At 34.5% G+C, this 22,496-nt stretch overlaps 1 protein-coding gene and 1 non-coding gene across 2 annotated transcripts; one reads left to right on the top strand and one right to left on the bottom strand.

The window, feature by feature from the left end:
* Positions 1 to 9,802: 9,802 nt before the first annotated feature.
* LOC126720077 (5S ribosomal RNA) lies at positions 9,803 to 9,921 on the top strand. Its single transcript, XR_007653243.1, has one exon. It is a non-coding gene; the product is annotated as a 5S ribosomal RNA (ribosomal RNA).
* A 10,640-nt stretch (positions 9,922 to 20,561) lies between these two features.
* On the bottom strand, positions 20,562 to 21,203 carry LOC126719531 (RING-H2 finger protein ATL39-like). The gene has a single exon (XM_050422071.1). It carries the CDS (start codon positions 21,201 to 21,203, stop codon positions 20,562 to 20,564), a length of 642 nt encoding a protein of 213 aa, XP_050278028.1.
* Between the last annotated feature and the right edge of the window lie 1,293 nt (positions 21,204 to 22,496).

The following is a 22,496-nucleotide window of genomic DNA, read 5'->3' as shown; positions in this document are numbered from 1 at the left end:
TCTAGATCTTGGCTCATGCCGATGTGTGTGGCCTTTTACACTAGTACCTGCAAAATTAACATTTTCAATTAGTAACGGAGTTATTCATTGAAAAGAAGTTGGCATACCTGGCGAATGCCTCTAGTTTGGGACATATTCCATGCTTCGATGAATGCTGAGGGTGGACAGTTGACTTGATGTTGCACCATTGGAAAATATGGAAGAGGATCATAGCTTTCTGTTCCTGAAGAAGAATTTAATGATTTTTTTTTTTTTTGAATTTGGAAAACTTGAATTTTTTGAAGGAATTTAAAATTTTGATTGATGAATTTTTTTTTTTTTTGGAAAAATTTGGAAATCTTGAATTTTTTCAAGGAATTGAAAATTTTGATTGATGATTTTTTTTTTTTGAAAAATTTGGAAATCTTGAATTTTTTCAAGGAATTGAAAATTTTGATTGATGATTTTTTTTTTTTTTGAAAGAATTAGAAAGAATTGATTTTTTTTTTTTTTTTTTTGGAAAATTTTGTCTTTTGTCTCCCTTTTTTTTGAAAAATTTGGAAATCATGAATTTTTTCAAGGAATTGAAAATTTTGATTGATGATCTTTTTTTTTTTTTTGAAAGCAACCTAAGAAGTATGAGCCCAATGCCCCTAGTCCTAAGGCCTTTTTTTGAAAATTTCCTTCTTCTTTTTTGAAAGATTTAGAAAGAATTGATTTTTTTTTTTTTTTTGGAAAATTTTTTCGTCTTTTTTTTTTTTGAAATCTGAAGATTTGTTCATTATCAAAAAGTGAAGAAGATGAAGATGGAGTTAAAGTGATAAAGATTTATTCATGATGATTTTTTTTTTTTTTTTTGAAAAACCTATCCTTTGAATGAGAATAATTTTGGCTGGAAGTTGATGCAGATTGCTGGATAAGTCCTTGCTCAATTCTTGCAAAAAGATAATTTTAATTAGCAATGGATTTATTCATTGAAATGAATTGGAAGTACTTACCCAATGCCCCTAGTTTGGGGCATATTCCATGCTTAGATTGAAGCTAAATTCATTTGATGTTGTGACCATTGACGAACATGAAAGAAGATCGTGGTCCGCCATCCTTGGTTCCTACAAAATGGCTTTCTTTCCCTAGCTTGTTAGAAACCAATTATCGTGAAAACTTGCACACAATATAAATAGGCTAACGCACCAAGTTTAAACATGCTTAATGCAAACAAGTGGGCTTAACCTAACATGCACCCAAACAATTTTGTCACATTGTTTTGACTTTGTTCCCCAAGGTTGTTTGGATGATTGGGACTGGGCCTTTGAAAGGCTGCCTACGTACCTCTCTCATAGAGGATCAAGTCAAGACGTAGTTCAAGAGAACTGGATTTTGAAAATGAATGATTTTTTTTTTTTTTTTTGGTGGAAATGAGATTTCTCTTTTTTTCTTCTTCTCTCATTTTTTTTTTTTTTAACAAACAAGAGGTGATCCTTTGAACACCCATTTTGGCAAATCAAAGTGTTTAAGAATCAAACAAATCTCTTTGATTAGGAAGGATCAAGATCATTAAACTCATGTAATCAAATTTGTTTCATCCTTTTGAACATCATCAGATTAAGTCTCTAAAGGCAATCAAGAAATAAAATATGATAATATTTATGAATCACATTTTGGGGTGCAAACAAGGAGAGTGCTCTAGGCTTGGAAGTTCTTTTGAGTCATTTTGAGGATTTGAGAATTTAAGAAATTTTGTCCTCGAACATATCATCCTGTGGGGTTTGACAATTTTAAGCATTTTTTCCTTTTTAATTCAAGAGAAAAATATTATTAGAGTTTAAGATGCGCCTACAATTAGCAAGACTTCAAGGAGGTCTTATTCATGGGTAGTAATGTAGGCTGGGTTTAGATTATGAAATTAATGATATAAAAAGGCTCAAAATTCCCTATGATGTTCCCCCAAGTATGCATTACTCAAAAATCAAGTATTGAAGGAGTTTTCCCATTTCTTCTTTGCCACCTTCTCACTAGTTTTCATTGATCACTTGTATCAACATTTGTTTTTATGCATATTCCCCTTGAATCATACCTCTAGACTTTCATCTTGTAAAATCCTTCTCTTTTTAGGTTGCATCTTCAAGTTTCCAACTTGGTGGGATTTACCCCTTTTTATTTTCTTCTTCTTCTTTTCTTTGGCCCTAACTTTTGCCTAGACTGCCCTTTTGGGTTTTCAGCCTAGCGGGCTTTTTTTTTTTTTTTTTTTTTTTTTGTCTTTCATCTCTTGATTGAATGAACTTTTGGGGACATTTTTCCCTCCTTGTTTTTCTTAGCTTAATGATTTTTGGTCATTTTGATGCACTCTCTAGACTTCTTTCTTACCTCGATGCACTTGCACCTTTTTGTGCTTGATGAATCTTTTCCTTTTTTTGATGAACTTTCTTTTGGATGAACCTTTTACTCTTCTTGGCATGATGAATTTTAGGTTCTTTAAACTTGACGCACATTTTGTTTTCTCTCACATTGATGGAATTTCATTTCTCTTTCCTTGATTGAGTGAAAACTAATTTTACTTTGATGATCTCTTATCTTTACCTTAATGAATTCTCTACTTGTCTTTCATGTCTTCTAGGAGAGCTTTATCAATTAGCTTCAAAGCTACAAGGTCGACTCCTCCTTAACATGAGATATGAGCATGCATACTTTGAATTTTCCCACCCTAGGTTTAGATTTTAGTGGGTTCATGCAAAAAAGAGGCTTAAGTATTTAAAGGCTCAAATGAGCAAGCAATAGATAATGATCATTCTAGGTATTAAGGTATAATCTTGTTTTACCAAAGACGGCCTCCTATCCCTAGTAATGCTTGCTTGCAGGCACAATGACCCAAGCTCTTTTAATAAATTCATTTTAAAAGAAAAAGTATGAATGCTCTAATGATGTGAAACAAAAGACTTTTGAAAATTGGATCAAGGGCATGGATTCTTGGGATTTTCTAATGGATGGATTCTTTTTGATTGCCTTTTAAGACCATTTCTTTTTTTATTCAAAGTAATTTAGCAAAAGTGTTTAGAAAAAGTTTTGTCCAAGGGATCCTCATGTACCATTTTGAAAAGAAGACTTTAAAGAATCTTGAAATCTTTGAAAAAAAAAATGGGCCTTTTTGAAAAAGTCACTAGGAAGACCAATGCCCTTAGTTCAAAGATTTTTTTTTTTTTTTTCCCCCCAAAAAATGACTTAAGGGCTCAATGCCCCTAGTCCAAAGACTTTTTTTCATTTAAAAATTTCTCTTTTTTGGGGAAAGATTTGGAAATCTTGAAATTTTTTTTTGAATTTTTTTTTGTTTTATATATATATATATATATATACACACACACACACATAAACAAAGCTCATTAAATGCTACATGAAAAAGTTGAATTCAAACATGGAATAAACAAACAAACTTTAGGCTTAACCATGATGTTGCAAACCAAATGTGGATTGAGGCAAAGTTGGGCCACTTGCTTCTTCTTGATTCATTTAGGATGCTTGAAGCTTGGTGGGCTTGAACCTTGATTATGATGAAATGGCTTGGGCTTGCACTTAGAAGGTATGCATCTTGCGAGCTTTTGGCCTTTGATGTTGATCATGCGTATACACCTTTGATGGGCTCAAGTGTTGGGCTTAGAATGATTCCAGAAACAATTTTGGGCTTCCATACTAAGTAGAGTTCAATCATAGGCTTTTGGGCTTGAGTTCACTCATAGCATATAAGGTTCAAACAATTATGATGGCTCAAGCGTTGGACTTGGGCTTATCATGATTCAAACAACGGCCAAACACATGCATAATGCAATGCACTTTACAAGGATCGACCTAAAGGTAGACTCTATGGGTCATTACAACATGGGTAGAAGGTAGGTTAAAGGTTCCCACAAGTTAAGACGTCGTACCTCCCAACTTGTGACGCCAGGAGCGCCGTGTTGGTCCAAACGGTACAGTTTGTCCTTATGAACCACCATGGCATAACCATGATGATCCTTGTCGCGGTGGATGGTAGGTTCACTGCTAGGTATGTAAGTCTCAGGAAGACCACAATCCACGGCTAATACTACCGGGCTTCCGGGTTAGCACACAAATAAAATAAATTTTATTTAAGCAAATGATGCATGACATGCAAAATAATAACATATTAGACATATTATAAACAAAAAAGCAATAAACAAACAATGACATGGTTGACTACCATAATCTAATTGAAGCTTAGCCCTCAATATCTCCAGTGGAGTCGCCACTGTGAGAGATCGCACCCCCGGCCCGTTTTTATAGGATGTTAGGTCAAACCCACTTAAATAGGTGGAGTCATGTTATTGCCTCTCAAAATGGAGGTTCGACTAGTTATATTTTTCCCTTTAAATTAAGGGTTTTACAATGGAATCGCCACTTATTTAATTATTGGAAAAAAAAAATAACCATAATTGAAAAGTTCCTCATTTTATTAATTTGAAATTGAATTTACATTGATCATAGGAAAATTACATGGCTTTAGTCCTAGATACAATCTAAGATAAAATACATGGCTATGTTTCCTAGTTACAATCTATAAATTGAAAATTACATAGATAAGCATTGGTCTATCAACCTTTGATCTAAGTTCGAAGGCTATGTTATAAGGTGGGAAGGTACCTTGCCCGGTGAAACTGGTCTTCTAGACTATGGTGGCCAACATTCATATCATATTATCCAATATGTTATCCATCAATTTGCATATTGAATTTAATGTGTGTGCATGTGATAAACCCTAATTCAATTTATTAAGCATGATATTTGGATTGAAAAATAAACTCTAGTGAATGTGTGTGGATGGTAATATCCTAGATTCAAGAATTTTAAAAAATTATTAAACAAACATGTTTTTTATATTTTTTATGTGGATTTAAGATTAAATCTAGTGATATACATGAATATGTGATGAACAACCAAGAACATATGAAGAACACATAAGAACAATTAAGAACATTCAAACATATTCAAGTGAATTATCATACTTTAATCTTAAATTTTCATTATAGCAACATAAACAAACAGTTAGGGAAGGGGATTATATCTTTATACAAGATCCATATGGTAGAAGAGGAGACTCTTGATGGAGGTTCTAAGGGTGGAGGAAAAGAAGAGTTAGGAGAGGGAGAGTGAGTCTCACTTAATACTTTAAGTCTCAGGAAGACCAAGATATGACAAGACTACTGAACTTCACTAGAACTCAAGAGAAGAGAAGAGAGGGGGGTTTTTTGTGTGTTTTGAAATGAAGGAGAGAAGAAGTTTATATAGTAGTGGCGGAAAAAATATGAATAGAAGGTCATTTAATGAGGGTCGATAAAGAATCATGAACCTAGACCTCATTTTAGCCTTTGGGGAAATTTGGTTCATTAAATGTGGAGATTGACAAGAGTGAGGAGGAAGCAAAGTTCGGTTTTCCCGTAACTACTGTAACAGTTTATAGAGCTAACTTTGAAAAATCATATTTGACTCAATGCTGATCAGAATTGTCTCATTCTTGTGATCAAATTGAAGCCCCGTATGTCTAGTTTCTATGAAAATTAACCTCATTCATAGATTCAAAAAATTCTGAGAGATATTGATAAAATAGTGAGTAGAGGTCATTTGTTAGAAAAATGATTTCAGAACAATTAACATTAATAGGTCCTAAATTAGCTCCCAATTAACATTAAATGGCTCTAATCATTCCCATTTTAGACTTAACTGGTTCCAAATTTACTCTAATTAAAAAATAATTGCACAAATTACTCATTAAATAATTAATGTTTAACTATCTAATTAATTAGGTGTGTGCAACCCTACCATATAATATAGTCCTAACCAAATAAATTATGACACGTCATTGATATCAAATTGATTATATTTATAAATAATTGAAATCAATTATTCATAATCACATATAGTCGGACTCAATTTGTGATGGTGCATCTCAGTCATTAAAACTTGATTAGATGATAACTTTCAATCTGATGGTCCGATTCGGGCTTATGACCAATCGATTTAATCGTTACAATATCAAGATTATTTTGGTGAAATGAGATTAGGGATCTAATGACCAGAATCAAGATGCATATTTCCAAGGTGAAATTACCCTTTTACCCTCCATGTGAGGTTAAATGCAGGTTGCAAAATAGGGTGTCAACAGGAAATGGCATGGGTAATAAAATGCTTCAGGACAGATTTCAGTGTTGGGGTGAGACAATAAGTTGACACGTGAAAATGATAGTTACATTGTTAGGCAATGTTATATCACAAGACATTATAAAGCCTACAGATCTTGCATTTCCTAATGTGCCACAACATTTACAATATTGTGATAGATATTGGCTACATTTCAAGGTACTTTGTTATTTTGGTATCTTAAATGAATTTTTTTCAATTTGTTTTTATGACATAACACGTTGCAAATTTCACATGGTATTGATATGACAATGATTTAGAATGCATTGGAGCTATTGATGAGATTCATATCTCTGTGGGCTTATCAATTTATAATCAACATACATATAGAGGAAGAAAATGGGGGTCAATAACTAATTGCATGTGTGCTTGTGATTTTGACATGAAATTCACATTTGCTTGTGTTGGATGAGAATGGTTAGCATATGACACAAGAATATTTTTAAGTTACCTCAATAATGAGAGTGACAACTTCCCCAAACTTCCACTTAGTTTGTATTGTTAAATTTTAATTAACGTATTAAAATCTTGTTTGCAGTGAAAGTGCTAATATAATAAACATTCTCATTTGTTAGAAAATATTATCTTGTTGATTCAAGGTACCCTATGAAAAAAGGGTTCCTTGCACCATTAAGGGGAAGAGTTACTACCTTTCTGATTTTCAAGAAGGTCGAAGACCAAAAATTCCAGAGGAAAATTTTAATTATCTCCATTCATCACTTCGTTCTGTCATAGAGCGAACTATTGGTATTTAAAAGAATATATGGAGAATTTTGAGAGATATGCTAGCTATGATATACACATTCAAGAATCCATTATTGTTGCTACAGTGGTTCTTCAAATTTTTATTACATGATATTGGACAAGGAACTTCTAGATGTGACAAAAACGAAAGTAGTGAGAGGGGTTATTATGATGAAATGACACATGTGATCTCTTCTTTAAATGAACCTGAGATGAAAGTGGTTCAGAACAATATCACAACATCGATATGTGGGATTCGTCCATCGTAGGACTTCCTTTGTTATTAATGTTATAATTACAATATATTATGGCATTTTTTTTTTGTCAAACTCTAGTTGACTGTTGTTATAATTACCACTAACATTATGGTATTTTTTGGTAACTCTAATTGATGGCTTTGATGAAATATGTATCTTAATTATAATATAACAAACTTGATATTAAATTATAACAAAGCCAAACAAATTAGTTATTATTATTGTTGTTGTTAAATATTTTCTTTTCATATTTGGAAGTCATTTTGCATATTCAAGCATTAAAATAGGGTTAAAATTATACATAATTTTTTTTCTATAGTTATAGCAACAAGTTTTCAGTAAAAAACTAAATTCACTGTTCCCAAACAGACCCTTAGTCTTGCCCTTCTAAAAGTAGAACATCGCTATAGCATGTGCCAAAATTTTCAACATTTAGCACATCTTAGAGCACTCACATTAAAGATGCTAAAATGACTTAAAACTTTTTTTAGCAATCAAAACACAAAAAAGCTAGCTACATTAGGGTTGTTAAATCTAAAAAATTTAGCAACCAAGCTATAGTAAGATGACACTTTACTGTAGCTCCAAAGCTATTAAAAAAAAAAATTATTTTATTTCTTTTTCTCTCTTCTTTGTTTAGTTTTTTTTTTTTTTTTTTTTTTTTTTTTTTTTTTTTTTTTTTTTTCCTTTCAGTATCTCCTGTGATTATGTCTCTCAATTTCTTCTCTTCTTTTTTTTTTCTCCTCAGACGACTGAGATTTGTGACAATGTGGGCGGCTCAATTCATGTGTCTTGCGATGGTTCAGCGGGTGTAGATGGGTTTTGGTGGGTTTGTGATTTGATTTGGGTGGTGGGGGTTCAAATTTGTAGGGGTTGTGGCCCTTGTGGGTGGTGCTAATGGTGGTTTTGGGTGGTAATTTTGTTTTGGGTTTTGTGGGTTGCAATTTGGAGGGATTGTGATGGTTGGGTGTTGACATTTAGTTATTAATTCTTTCTTGTTTCTCTTTTGGTAACTTTGTCTTCTTCTTCTTCTTTTTATTTTTGTTTTGTTTTATTTTTTTAATGTTTTTGTTTCAAAGAAAGACTCAATTTACTTGTGGTTGCTGCCGACAGGTATGGTTGATTTGATGATTGGGTTGGTTTCTTAAGCTTTAATGTAACTGCTTCTAATTGTGTGTGTTTTGTTTGGTGTCTCTATTTCACATTTTGCTTTCTTTTATTTTCTATGTATTTTCTAAAATAATTTTTTTTCCCAAATGCATGTGACGTGGAATATCTTTTGGGCAGTTGTGGGTGGTGGTGGCTGTGGTTGTTATGGGTGATTGTGGCTGTGGTGGTGGTGGTTATGGTGGTTGTTTATTGTATTGAAAATATTATTTTATTATATTGTTTATATTATTTTTATGTATTGAATGCTAAAATAAAACCTTTGATGTTGGGTGATTATAAAGTGTGGTGTTAGAGCACTCACAGTAAAATTGCTAAAAATTATAGCTTTAAACAACTTAAAAAACTACTTTATCTATTTTAAAAACTCACTTTACAATACACTCAACGTCAAAGCATCTAAAATTTTTAGCTTTTCATTTAAATATTCTTTTTCTATTACTTTTTTATTCTTTCATTATGTTTTCTTTGTTCTTTGTTTCCAAAGGTATTTTCAATTGATCATTTGAACGTAGCGAACACATTTTTTAAAACCCGAATTTTTTTTAATAATTTTTTTTTTAATTGAAGAATCATATTTTTGGAAATCCATGTTTGTCGTGACTGTCATATTTTTTTTAACATTGATAAATAGGTCCCTTATTCAATGACATTAGACCTAATGAATTGAACTAATTGAAACCTTTGACATAGGTTGTTCATAAGTGTATAAACGTGTTATACATGTTTTCTATTTTTCATAAGTGTATAAACAATTGGACCTTAAATTAAATGCAAAACTAATAGCAAATCAAATAAACTTCTTAGTAACTTTGTTGTGAAATTGAAAAGCTTTGTGTTGCACTATCATCAATCTTTTCCTTTTGTTTTTCTTTTGATAAATTTGATCATGCACAAAGTGAAAGCATAAAGAACAAGAAGAAACAAACGCAAGTATGCAACTATCTGTGAATTCAAAACGGAAAAACAGTTAAGAAACAGACCTACCAATTGATGAACTGAAATGCTTCGTCATTGAGATCATTGATCCTATGAGGAGCATTCCCTTTGCCGATTAATAAGCAATACCCAAGACCAAACCCTAACCCAAAACCTAACCCTAACCTAAACCAAAACCTAACCCAAAGAAATCCATAGACCCAATGGAAGGAGGATTAGGTCTAGGTGAAGGGAGTAGGGGCTAGGCGGAGGGAGGACTGGGCGAAGGGGAGAGAGGGCTGGGCTGGGGGGAGGGAGGGTTGGTTGAAGAGAGTCTTAGGCAAAGAGAGGTTCTGTGGAGAAAGGCAAAGCTGTTGCTTCTCTTGTTTTGCATTTGTGTGTGAGAGATAGAGATATTGAGATAGGGTAGAAAGAAAGCGTCACGCGTGAGAGATGGTGAGCATGTGTGAATTAAATATTGTTTTAAGTATATAACTTTTAGCTACAATGAGCTGCTAAAAATAGCATCCCACTGTGGGTGCGATCATACCAACACTAATGCACCAGATCCCATCAGAACTTTGCAGTTAAGCATGTTTGGGCGAGAGTAGTACTAAGATGGGTGACCTCCTGGGAAGTCCTCGTGTTGCACCCATCTCTTTAAGAAAGACGTAAAGCTTGAACTACTCTACCATGGAACCTGAGTTTCAACAGCCAACCCAATGTTTTGCAGCAGAAGAAGCTGAACTGTTCAGGAGTGTGAAGAAATTTAAAGATAATAGCATTGAGAAACCATTTGTTCCACCCTGCAAACAGGTAAGTTATAAAGACAGCTTAATAGGAGACATACCAGGGGCATATGCCCAGGCTTTTAGCTTTGATAGAATGGAAGATCCTGAGGAAGTGTCTGATGATGAAGTTGAGGATTTAGTTGAAGGCATGGTTGATGTAAGTCTCTCTAAAGAGACAAAGTCCCGTATAAGGGCTCCTTGGGCCAAGGCGTTGATCGTGAAAGTGTATGGTAGAACAGTTGGTTTTAACTACCTCACTTTCAAACTCAACACCCTTTGGAAGCCCATAGCTAAGATGGATTGTGTTGACCTTGGAAAGGATTATTTCCTTATCAAGTTTAGTGAGAACTCTGATTATGACAAAGTGCTAAAAGGTGGCCCTTGGTTTATTGGGGAACATTTCCTCATGATTAAGCCATGGGAGCCATACTTCAAAGCATCGGAAGCTTCGTTCTCAGCTGTGGTAGTCTGGGTTAGGCTCCCAGAATTGCCTATTGAGTTCTATGATGCTTCAGTCCTTAGAGAAATTGGAGGAGCCATAGACCGGTGCTAAGGGTAGACTCTTACACAGCATCGGGTACAAGAGGCAGCTATGCACGCCTCTGTCTTCGAATTGATCTTACAAAGCCACTCATTAACACTATCAGAGTGGGTCAGCTTAAGCAGAAATTCATGTATGAAGGAATTTCTTTGCTGTGTTTCAACTGTGGAAGAATTGGGCATAAAGTTGATAGCTGTCCTCACCTCACCAGGCCTAACACGGTAGTCGGTGATGAAGCTTCGCCTTTTAACCCAAATGAGAAGCAGACACCTCACCACAATGATCATAATGATCAAAACTATGGTGAGTGGATGATAGTTACCCGAAAAAGAAATCCAGTTAGAACTGGATGAAATCATGGGGCTTTTTCTCCAACTAAACAAGGGATTCCTAACAATTTTGGAACTAAGGAAAAGGATGGAAACCACTTTTCTAGCCTGCCTACCTATGAGCCGGATTTGACATTTCGCTTTGAAGCTGGTGCCTCTCACCTGCCCGAGAAGACTGTGGGCCTTTTTTCCAAATCACCTGACACTAGGGTGATGTACACGCATAGGAAAAATGGGGAAGCCCAGAAATCTTCTGAACAAATCTCATTGGGTCCCACGGTAAGTCAACTATTAGATCAAAAGAGTAGTTCAATGCTCACTCAGTCCAAAAGTACTAAGCTAAACCGTGATAAAAAATTGACAAATTCAAAAGGAGCTAAAGGTCTGAAGAGGCCTAACCCAAGTGTTGAGAATCCCCTTCAGCTTCAACGTTCTTCCTCTTCTGAAGCAACTCGGTCCTCCTCTCATGGCAAACAACCCACAACCTTCTCATCTAACCCAGTTGGGCTAGGCAATATGGCACCGAAACAAGGCCATTATGGTACCCGACAAAGTGATTGCCCAAATCAGAGCTTGTCCCACGACGCCGTTGGGCTGTTTTGAACAAGAACTGGAAGCAGCATGGAAGAACACCTTCCCGATCATTCCCTCTAGTCTAAGGACGGGAACTTTGGGTCTAGATCATTCGACATGGGGATCAACTCCAAACCCGTGGTGGCAGTTCCAGAGAGACATACCCATGACTACGGTGGAGGAGGCGAAGGAGCTGAACAGGCTAAGAAGGCCATTAGTAACACCTCACTTGGACGAATTCGGATGGCTAGTCCAAGAAAGGAGAGTGATCGACTTCAGGGGGTCAGTAAAAACTCATATGGGGAATCTTCCCATTTGAAGTTGTACCAGACTCTCAAAAAGGGAGAGAGCAATAAGTAATTATTTCCCATTGAAAATCGGAATACCAATTTCCTAATCCTTTTTGGCAAAGGAAAAAGATTTAAACTAAAACCCTACTAGTCTCAAGTCTAGCCGTTGTAAATTACTTGGGTCGGTGGGGATGGGATGGGATTCCCAAGAGGCCGAGATGCCAATTTTGTTATTATTATTACTAGTCTCTAACCCATGCAATACAAGGGAAAGTTCTTAAAGGATAGGGTTAACTTACACAGTGGAGTCGTACCATGGCTGCCAGAGTTTGTTCCTAAGATTGGACTCAAAATTGTTAAAAATGGAATTTTGAGTTTTTCAGGTGCCAATATTTTAGAGCATCTTGCTAGCTCTTTCATTGGGGCACTATGTCATTTGAGACAACAAAGTAACTATTATGAGAATTTGATAAAAGAATTCTATATTGCATTGAAAGAAAATAAAAGTACATCAAGTATTTATGCAAAGTTTGAGAGTAACTAACTTCTTACTAATTCCACAATATACAGATCTAGCCTCTACAACCAATCAGATTAATACACGTGTACATAAATAATAGCTATGAATTAAACTAATCTAAATGATGAGAAATTTAACGTAGAAGATACGTAGAAGAATTCTTTTGTGACCTTTTCAATTTTGCTGATCACTTACATTGTTGTTGTTGGTTCATTAGATTCTAATTTAATTGATCCTTCTTGGGATCAATTCCATGGCTTTACGTTCATTACAGTTTGTATTAACAAGGACTTGTACTGATTTTTTTTTTTTTTTGGGGGGGTGGGGGGAAGACTTGTACTATTAATTTACATATGTTAAACGTGTAATTGTTCCATGTCAAAAAAATAGTGTAATACTTTCCATTTGAATGCAAAACGAATGAATCTTGAAGTTATAGTAATTGGCTATTTTATTTTCGCTGGGTGTCACTTCATTGTATACTTTTTTTCTAAAAAAAATAAAAGTTCTTTTACCACTGAAAAATGTAATGAAAGATATGTAGTTTTTATTCTTGCAGCAAGTAATGTTACAGGGATGGATAATAAATTTTTTTGAATTTGTAACTGCTAGTTTCTGTTCATCTGATGTTGCTGGTTTTCTTAAGATACTAAGTGTTATTGTGTTGTCTTACTCTATAGCTCTTTTTGAGTTAATGATGATTTTTAATGGCTTTGTGATATACTTGATAGTTTTTAGACCCCTTAAAAACACAATTGGATTAGCCTAGGTAATTAGCCAAATTGTTACTTAGTCCAAATTAACAAATCTAGGTTATCACAATCAAACAATTATATCATGCAAAGCAGCGGAAAGGTAAATAAGACAATGATATGATCACCTAGGAAACCAAACCGGTAAAAACCTGGGGAGGATTTAACCTAGCTATCCTCAAGATAAACCTGAATCCACTATGAAAGAATCGAAGTTGTTCAACAGGACGTAGACCACTAATATCCTATTGCTATCCACTAGTAGAAACTTACTGACATGACCACGTGCAAACTCCGAAACCACGGACTCCTTTTTTGGATTCTCCAGCAAGTACAAGCGCACCCGCTTATGTTTCTTTAAGTTCTTATGGTAGCAACTGAACGATCATCAAGCTCTTGAAGAAATCTCCTTCTTGATAATCCTAAACTTGTGTAAAGGAAAGCTCCTTACAGATCTCATAAGAGATTTACACAAATAGCAATATGAGCAATACTAAAATGTGGCTAGGGTGTGCCTTTTATACCTAGGGCAAATTAAAAAACCCTAGACGTTTTAAAACAAACTAGGGTTGAGTTGGAATTCTGCAGAAAAACGCCTCTGACCCAATTTTCGATTGATCAAGCCTAAACTTAGATCGATCGAACCAGGCCAAGAAGCATAAATAAATTCTGCATTAGCTTATTCCAACTTTACATAAATGAACCAACTTTGAGCAAGTCTAAACACGACTAAACATCTTGTTTTGATCATAGTTTGCCAACAATACACATTAGAGTTCTAAATACATAAAATCCTAAGTCTTTAGAATCTAACAATACTAATAGTCATATTGTTTACTACAATTAGGGATCCAAGGTTCCCATATTAGGCTTTGTGTTACGTTTTGGTGACTAGTTATCTTCTCTTGTAGCTTTCTTTTTGTAGTGGAGGTGTTGGATAGCAAAAGTGTTATCCTTCTCACTAAACCATTAAGGTGGGGAAATGAGGCAAAGTAGTAGTGGATCTCCCAAACAATGGAAAATGTTGATAACCATTGTGTGAGATTTCCATCTGTTCATTTTGTGGCTAGTTTTGTAATTGACATTGGTGGCCAATTCTGTCATTAGCTACCACTAGTTCAGAGCTATATATATGTGTGTCTCTTTGTTTGTCCCTATAGCTGCGTTTTTGTAAAAAATGCGGCCATATACCCACTTCGGGCTGCGTTTAGAATGCGGTTATAAGTTGTACCTACAAAAACGCAGCCCAAAGCGTGTCTATAGCCGCGTTTTTTACAAAAATGCAGCTATAGGTCTAAGGTTATGGGTTATGGAAAAACACAGCTATAGGGAGTATAAAACGTGGCTATAGGGTGATCTGTAGCTGCGTTTGTAAAAATGCGGCTATAGGTCCTCGCAAGGGGCTATTGTCGCCCTGCATAGGCTGTGTTTGAAAACACGGCACTATAGAAATGCAGCTCCTAGCCCATAGCTGCGTTTTTCAAATGCGGCTATAGACCTCGTTTTTGGTAGTGCGTCGTTGATGGCAGGTTCGTGAAACGAGACCGTCCACTTCAATTTTATCCTCTTCAGAGTGTAACTCGGTTCTTCATTAATTGACCGTGCTCCTTTTCGATCACTTCCCTTTATGGTTCAACACCTGGTCAGCTAGCTCCTACTTGTTACATTCAAGGCAGATTTCTGCCCTGAAGTGTGAGTAGTAGTAGTTGCTACTGCATTGTCTGCATGTCCTATATATAATCAACTAGTTGAAAACGAGCATCTATAACACCTCTTTAAATAATAGCTCCATGTAACCCTAGACGGTCTCTTACGTTGTTTTGTTATAACAACTCTGTCCGTAGTTTATAAAAAAATAAAAATAAACAATACTAAAAATTTGGCGTTCGTCTTTCATCAAAAGACTAAAATATTTTTTTAGCTCATTACTTGATTCCCATTTTAAAAGGGCTTACTGTTTATCTCTGATAGTGGTCTCACCATTAATTATTAGATGGGATAATAATTTGAGCCAAATACTTTCATGATAAATAAACATTACTTAATGAGATGCCATATGATGCGATGAGATGCATATAATGAATGAAAGTATTTAGCTCAAAATGCTTCTAAGGCTTGAGTTATCAAATACCTATGCAATGTCTCTGATTTGTGTAATTCGGATAGTGCAATTCTTTGCAACTTTCGATTTTTTTTTTATAAACTTATGATGTTGTTACATATTTTATAAACTAAATATTTTTGCGTGTAATTTATATACATTTTATGTTTTCTAAACCTATCATTATACTCCAATGTGTAATTTTTATTTTATTTAATCAACACTATTGATTTAAATTTTTTAAAGAATATTAATGTGATAAATCATAAATATAATTTAAAGGATTGTTATAACTTAATAAGTGAAAGAATTTGTCTTGAATTATATAAAACTGATTTGATGAAGTTTTTGTATATACTAGAAAATTATATATTTAATCATGTTAAATGTAAATTTTACACATGTATGTGCATGCATGTGTGTTATTTAGACTTCTCTTTATTTTGATTATTCTTTTTTTTAACATGAAATTTAAAAAGAAAAGAAAATAATTCCTTGAAATTCGTGCGACTCTCTATTTACCTACTTTAAACCCCTTTGAGAAAAATTTTAAGGAGCGCTTATTCAATCTCAATCTGCTGATAAAAGAATTGAATTACAATTTTGAAATAAAAATTGAATTTACAACATCACAAAATTAATTAAATTCCCAAATTTTATAACATGCATATGGTTGGAACAAATCAAGTTAATTCATATTTGATTTCATCCTTGGCCAAAAGTTTTGCAACATTGCTAGCTAGAGTTGGTAGAAGCAAGCCTAAATACTTAAATACTTAAGCCTTCATAACCATATCGTAGAAAGAACATAAAGGAGCCTTAGAATTTATGGACTAAGATATTTCGTGCTTATCAAACAAATTTCTTGCATATGATGCTCTATAGAAGCATACCCATAGTGACAACTTAAACAAGATAGATTTATATTCAGGAAAAAGATTTTAAAAATTAAAATAAAAGAATACATAGTTTTAATGGTCACAATTTATGTGCCACCACATGTGACAAACACAACTTATTCAGGGGTGGCTTGATGCATTGAGGGGCTTAAGGCAAAAAATGAATTGAGGCCTTTTATATATATTTAAAAAGGACTTAAAAAAAAAATCTAAATATTGCTCAAACTCTATTCTCTTGTTAGATGCAAAATTACTAATTAATATGAACCACCTAGAATATTTTTTTTGAGAATGTCTATAGATGCAAAAAAATTGACAAAACATTTCACACCTATTGATGTGGCAAATTAATAATGGTAAGTAAAAAAGTGATGTTAGTTGTGGACCTAGATGAAAATTAGTAAAAATTTGCCAACTCAATTGTTGTGAAAAATCTTGTGAAATTTTGTGTATTGCTCTTTTTTTTTTAAAGTGCTAAATTCATAACATTTTCACAATAAATTCTAAGCATTCAGTTATTACTAGTTCTAATTTGAACCCACTATTGAAATTATTTTTTTAACCACCAATAATAGCCAATAATATCCTGTTACTTAGAATTTATTGTGAAAGTATTGTGAAAAATATTGTGAACGTAGAATTTCTTTTTCGTAAAAACAAAAAATACTATGGAGGTAGATCAGGTGGTGGGTTTGGACCCGGTGGAATTGCAGTCTTGATTGGCAATCTTGATTTCTAAGACTGCTTCTTTTTCTTGGTTTCCAAACACCATTCATCTTGATCTCCCAATCTTACTCTCTTTGAAACAGGAACAACAGTGGTTGTGATCATGAAGGCCTTTTCTTGCTCCACAAGGTTTGGCATGTTATTCTTGGTTTCCAATTCAAAACAACAGTCTTGATCATCAACATCCTGGTCTCCAAATCTTAATTGCTTGTTTCGAACAAGCACAGTCACAACAGTAGGGGTTTCTTCCATTGAGTGGCTTCTTGAGAGACTTTTCTTGGAACAGCCTATGAAACTTGTGAAGTTTCTTTATGGCTACGATTGAGACCTCAACCAATTTGTCAAATGGAGTCCAATTGGGAGCAATAGTATGGCCCTCCATATCATGAATGCCCATGTTCTCTAACAAAGACAAATCTGTTTTCATCTTCTTCTTCTTCATCTCACAACTTTCCCTTCTTCTTGTTGTTGAACCCATAACTATATAGAAAAGTAAATACTAAAAACAGAGAGAGAAACTATTATGGCTTTCCTTTAATTTGTTTTTGTTTTCTCAAGAGCGAGAGAGTAATGTTTTGGTATGAGAATCAAGGGCTAACGACTAGCAATATATATATAGAGAGGGAGAGAGCAATAAGTAATTATTTTCCATTGAAAATCGGAATACCAATTTTTTAATCCTTTTTGGAAAAGGAAAAAGATTTAAACTAAAACCCTACTAGTCTCAGGTCTAGCCGTTGTAAAATTACTTGGGTTAGTAGGGATAGGATGGGATTCCCTAGAGGCCAAGATGCCAATTTTGTTATTATTATTACTAGTCGTTAATCCGTGCAATGCAGTGATGCACGGGAAAGTTCTTAGAGGATAGGGTTAACTTGCATGGTGGAGTTGTACCATGGCTGCCAGAGTTTGTTCCTAAGGTTGGACTCAAAATTGTCAAAAATGGAACTTTGAGCTTTTCAAGTGCCAATATTTTAGAGCATCTGGCTAGCTCTTTCGTTGAGGCACTATGTCATTTGAGACAACAAGTAACTATTATGAGAATTTGATGAAAGAATTATATATTGCATTGAAAGAAAATAAAAGTATATCAAGTATTTATGCAAAGTCTAAGAGTAACTAACTTCTAACTAATTCCACAATATACGGATCTAGCCTCTACAACCAATCAAATTAATACAAGTGTATATAAATAATAGCTATGAATTAAACTAATCCTAAAGTATAGGTAGTATAGCTATTTTAAATATAAACATTGTCGTTTATACAGTCTCAGCTACAATTCTTCCATTGCTTTGTTCTGATACTCTATCTCTCTGCCTGAGTCAATAGCTACAATCCAAACTTGCTTGACCTTCAACATGAGTCCTTGATCTTGTCCTTCTGATAACTATGAAACATCATTGGTTTCTTTGTCTTAATGGAATTGTCCAAGTTGGTGTAAAGATTGCCAAAAACACAAAGGTTTAAAAGAAAATACTAACCTCTTTACATAGATATGGAGAGTGCCACCTAATTGAAAATAAAAAAGTAACGAAACCTAGAAAATGAAAATTCCTAATAACAATTCAGGTAGAATTTGATCTTCTACATGTATACTTCTTTGACTCACATGAACTGCACTTGCACATAACTCTAAGATGGGGGCAAAATAAAATAATAATGAAGCATCTTAATGAATCCTTCAACAAAACAAACAGAAAGTTGCGGTAAGGATTGCATAAGAAGAAAATGAATGTGGTGGTGAGAAAGGAGTGCATAAAGGTCCTACAAGAGTATTAAAGAAAAATATGTCAACGTACATGTAATATTTGGAACTGAGTTCAAGGCTTACATATAAAGGTTTGGAATATATGTTCCTTCCATGCCATTGCACACCACAGCTACCTTCCCAGGTAGAACATTTTGTCCACTATTTTCTAAAGACCTACTTCAAAAATTGTCTCAAAATTAGGCTTAAAACCTGATGATAAACTCCTTAGTCTATAAAGTCAAATATACAATTACCCCAAAAATCAACTGGAAGGAAAAGAATTGCACACACACACACAAAAATAGGACAGACATACTTCACATTTGGCTGGCATTTTTCTGAAGTTAATAACTCATAATTAGACTTTGCTTTACAATCTACGCAATAGTAATCTACATTCTCTAGATCCTTTAAACCATACTCAAGTCAGTGAGTAAACACATATATGACAAAAAATTGGTTTACAAAATGTTATTTAAAAACAAAGCAGAACGTTATTCAAAACAGTGTGCAGTGCAGATTTTTGAGACATTTTATATAGCATCTCAAGAGAAGGGAAAACATTTGAGGATGGATACTTAAGGGGTCTATGGTTGAATTGAGAAGTCTGTTGAATACTTTTATGAGGATGGTACTGCTTGGTTTCTAATGAAACGTTGGCTTCTCACTTCAGGAATAGATGGTTGTCTACAAAGAAGAATCCCATAATTTCCACGTCAGAGGGAAGACAAGGTTCCATGTAGGCAAGAACTGTGGCCGGTTTGACCGAATCATGCTTGTATTTCACGAAGTTATGCACAACAATTGTCGGTCTGCCAGGGACAGAGCCAGGATTTGGAATTAGGGGGGGGTGACTCTGCTGCTAGCTGTGTGCAATGACTTCGGCCTTTAAGTCTACTGCTTTACTACTAAGAATTTTTGTTTAAAATTTTTTAAATGACCAAGTTGTTTGTTTTGGGTAAAATAGACTGATTGGCCTTAACTTTTTTAGTTTTATTATTGGTGATTTTTGTTATTGGGCTAATTTTTTTGGGCTTGTATATTTTGTTTTAGATTTAATTTATTAATTTTGTATGTCCTTTAAAAGGTGAAAAATGCTAAAACTACAAACTTTTTACAAATTGCTAATGTGGTAAGTGGTTATTGATAAGTAAAAGTGATGCAAGTGTACGAACCAATACAAATTTGCTACCTCAATAGTTTGTATAAACATTGTAAAAACGTTTGTGGCTATAACATTACTCTCAAAAGAATTGATGGCATTATTAATGGGGATAGTAATATTTTAAAAAAAATAAAAAATTTAGACATCTCCGTCAATGCGGTCTGCCCTGCCTGCTCTGGGGTACCATTATAGCAGCGTATTGAGGTTGGAATGCTTTACCAGGCTTGAAAGGATGATTTCTATTAAGTGTCATCTCCGGTCTGTGTGATTTTTAGTAATATACATGTATACAACATAAGTCTTAGCAAAAGAGAGAGTGATAAAGACCAGAATTAATGAATTGGGGTGAACCAGAGGTTTAGACCAACATCTACAACCTATTAGGGATTTTGTGGATTGATCCATTTCCCCATAGCTCTCCTTGTTGTATGTTTTATTTAGACTGTACCAGAATCAAGAAACGAACCCTCTAACACAAAAAGGCTTATGAAAATTTTGAAGTCGTTTGAAAAATTCGAGTTCCTTCATCCTTTTATTTTTCCTTCCATATTAAGGAGAATCATTGTTTTACGCACCAAAGAAAATCTTTGTATTTTATACTAAGGAAAAACCTTTCCTTTGATGCTAAGGAAATTCAAATAAAATTAAATTAAGAATTTGAGGCAATTTTCAATAGAGACAAAACTAAACAAATATTTCACATAACTAATGATTCTTGTTATCATACATCAATCGGTACTCTAAAATTAAAGCAAAAATTGGAAGTGAAAACAATATTATTAAAAAAATTGATTAGTAACAAGCGTTGATTGCAACATATATGTAAGATGGATGTCCTATCTCATGTAAACACAGTCATATATGGTCATGGATCTCTATACACACATGGTCATGTACGTTCCCCACCGTCATGGTCATGTATGTTTGATCACCTGATGATGACTTAGTAGTACTCATCACACCCTGCATGCTCAGCTGATATTCGCCTTCACACATGATCTTCTCCTTATTCACACCCTGATCATCAATTTTGGATCCACAAATAGGGCAGGTACTATGCGCCGAGAGCCAAGTGTCAAGGCAATCAGGATGAAAGACGTGCTTACAAAACGGAATCACCTTCACCTTCATGGCCTCGGCCTCATCCTCGCCATTGTTCTCCTCGAACTCAGTGAGACAAATAGCGCAGCTGTCAATTTGGTACAAATTTGCGTAGAGGTCGAGTCCTTCCCCACGGCCAGCACGTTTGGCGGTGGGATCCTGTCCTTCAGAAGAATTGGCAGGCAATCTGTTGAGTCGGCCATGGCCATGATCATCAGTACTCTGAGTCTCCGGAAATATTCTGCGGATTATTAACCAAACGTGACACACGTACCAATAAAATAATACCAGCATAATAAAAGCGAAAACCAAAATTCCACTTTCGTTGTTGTAGCTGTCCGGACGTGGACATGGTGCGTTATGGTCGAAGGCTATGTTGTTTTGACAAGGTTCCATTGTTTCTTAGATTTGCGTATGACTAATAAAAGAAGACTAGAAAAGAAACTAATTGAGAGAGAGAGAGAGAGAGAGAATTAGGGTTGGGTAGTGTGGGAGTGAGTCTGAGAGATCTCTTTATTATATAGAGATACGCCACAAACCGACTTAGAGAGAAAAGGGCATGCCCTAGTCTCAAGAGTACAAGTAATTTAAAACCCTAGTTTCTAATCCTTTTTGGGGACGGAGAAGGAATTTGCAAGTAACTAAAACTCTAGTCTCTAATCCTTTTTGGGGACGGAGAAGGAATTAAATTTCTTAAATTAAACAATTGTTGTACGTTTGTCCAGTGATCATTGTAAAATTACTTTAGTCAGTGGGATGAGATCGCTAGACAATGTGCCATTTATTATCTATATATATATATAAAACCGAAACTTTTGAAACTCCCACAATTTTCCACGTCAGCACAATATTTAAATTAAATTTAAATTAAATTAAATTTTCCACCTCATCATTGTTTTCTTTAATTAAATTTAAATTAAATTAAATTTTCCACCTCATCATTGTTTTCTTTTTCCAATGCAAATTAGACTTCTAGCCAAATAAGGACACACTGGTTAATTAATTCCCTGCAATTGTTTAATAGTTTAAGCAGTAAAAAAGACACTTTGTATAACGAATTTATTGGAGAATAGATGAATGATGTGGGTGATGTACAGTACAAAGTCTTAGTAATAGTGAATAAGTGCATTATCTCTCTCTTTTTTTCTCTCTCTATATATGTATAACCAAAATCTCTGAAACTCCCACAATTTTCCACGTCAGCATTTAAATTTTTTTTCTATTTTTTAAACTTAATTTAAAAATAAATCTAATTTTTTTCCCACCAAATACACGTTACAAAACCCAATACCTCTTTAAAACCCAAAAAAAGGAAAAAATATCTCTTCTCATCTCACACACTAACATCTCCTTCCCCTAAACCTAAAACTCACCATTTCCTTCATTCAAAATCAAAACCCAAAACTCAGATTCTCCCACCATCGTTGCCGCCGCCACCACGGATTGGTGTCACCACGGAAAGGCAACCTACTGAATGATGCAAAATCTCACACAACCACCATCACTCCAATCCTATTCAAATCCTCACACAACCACTATCTCTCTCCAAGTCTCCCGCAACTTTCAATGCCAGATCAGTAACAATTTGAAGTTAGAGTTCCAAATTTCATCAAAGTAAAGATTCTATCAACTACGGATTTAAACGATGTTGGCTTCGTTGAACCTAGGGAAACCCTATAGAAGATCAAA

The sequence above is a fragment of the Quercus robur genome, chromosome 3, assembly GCF_932294415.1.
Source record: "Quercus robur chromosome 3, dhQueRobu3.1, whole genome shotgun sequence".
Classification (NCBI taxonomy): domain Eukaryota; kingdom Viridiplantae; phylum Streptophyta; class Magnoliopsida; order Fagales; family Fagaceae; genus Quercus; species Quercus robur.
The sequence above is the reverse complement of the archived record's forward strand: the minus strand, read 5'-3'. Positions and strand labels throughout refer to the sequence as shown.

Excerpts from the sequence above, each read along its gene's own strand:
- LOC126719531 (XM_050422071.1), bottom strand. The coding sequence starts at position 21,203 with ATGGAACCTTGTCAAAACAACATAGCCTTCGACCATAACGCACCATGT.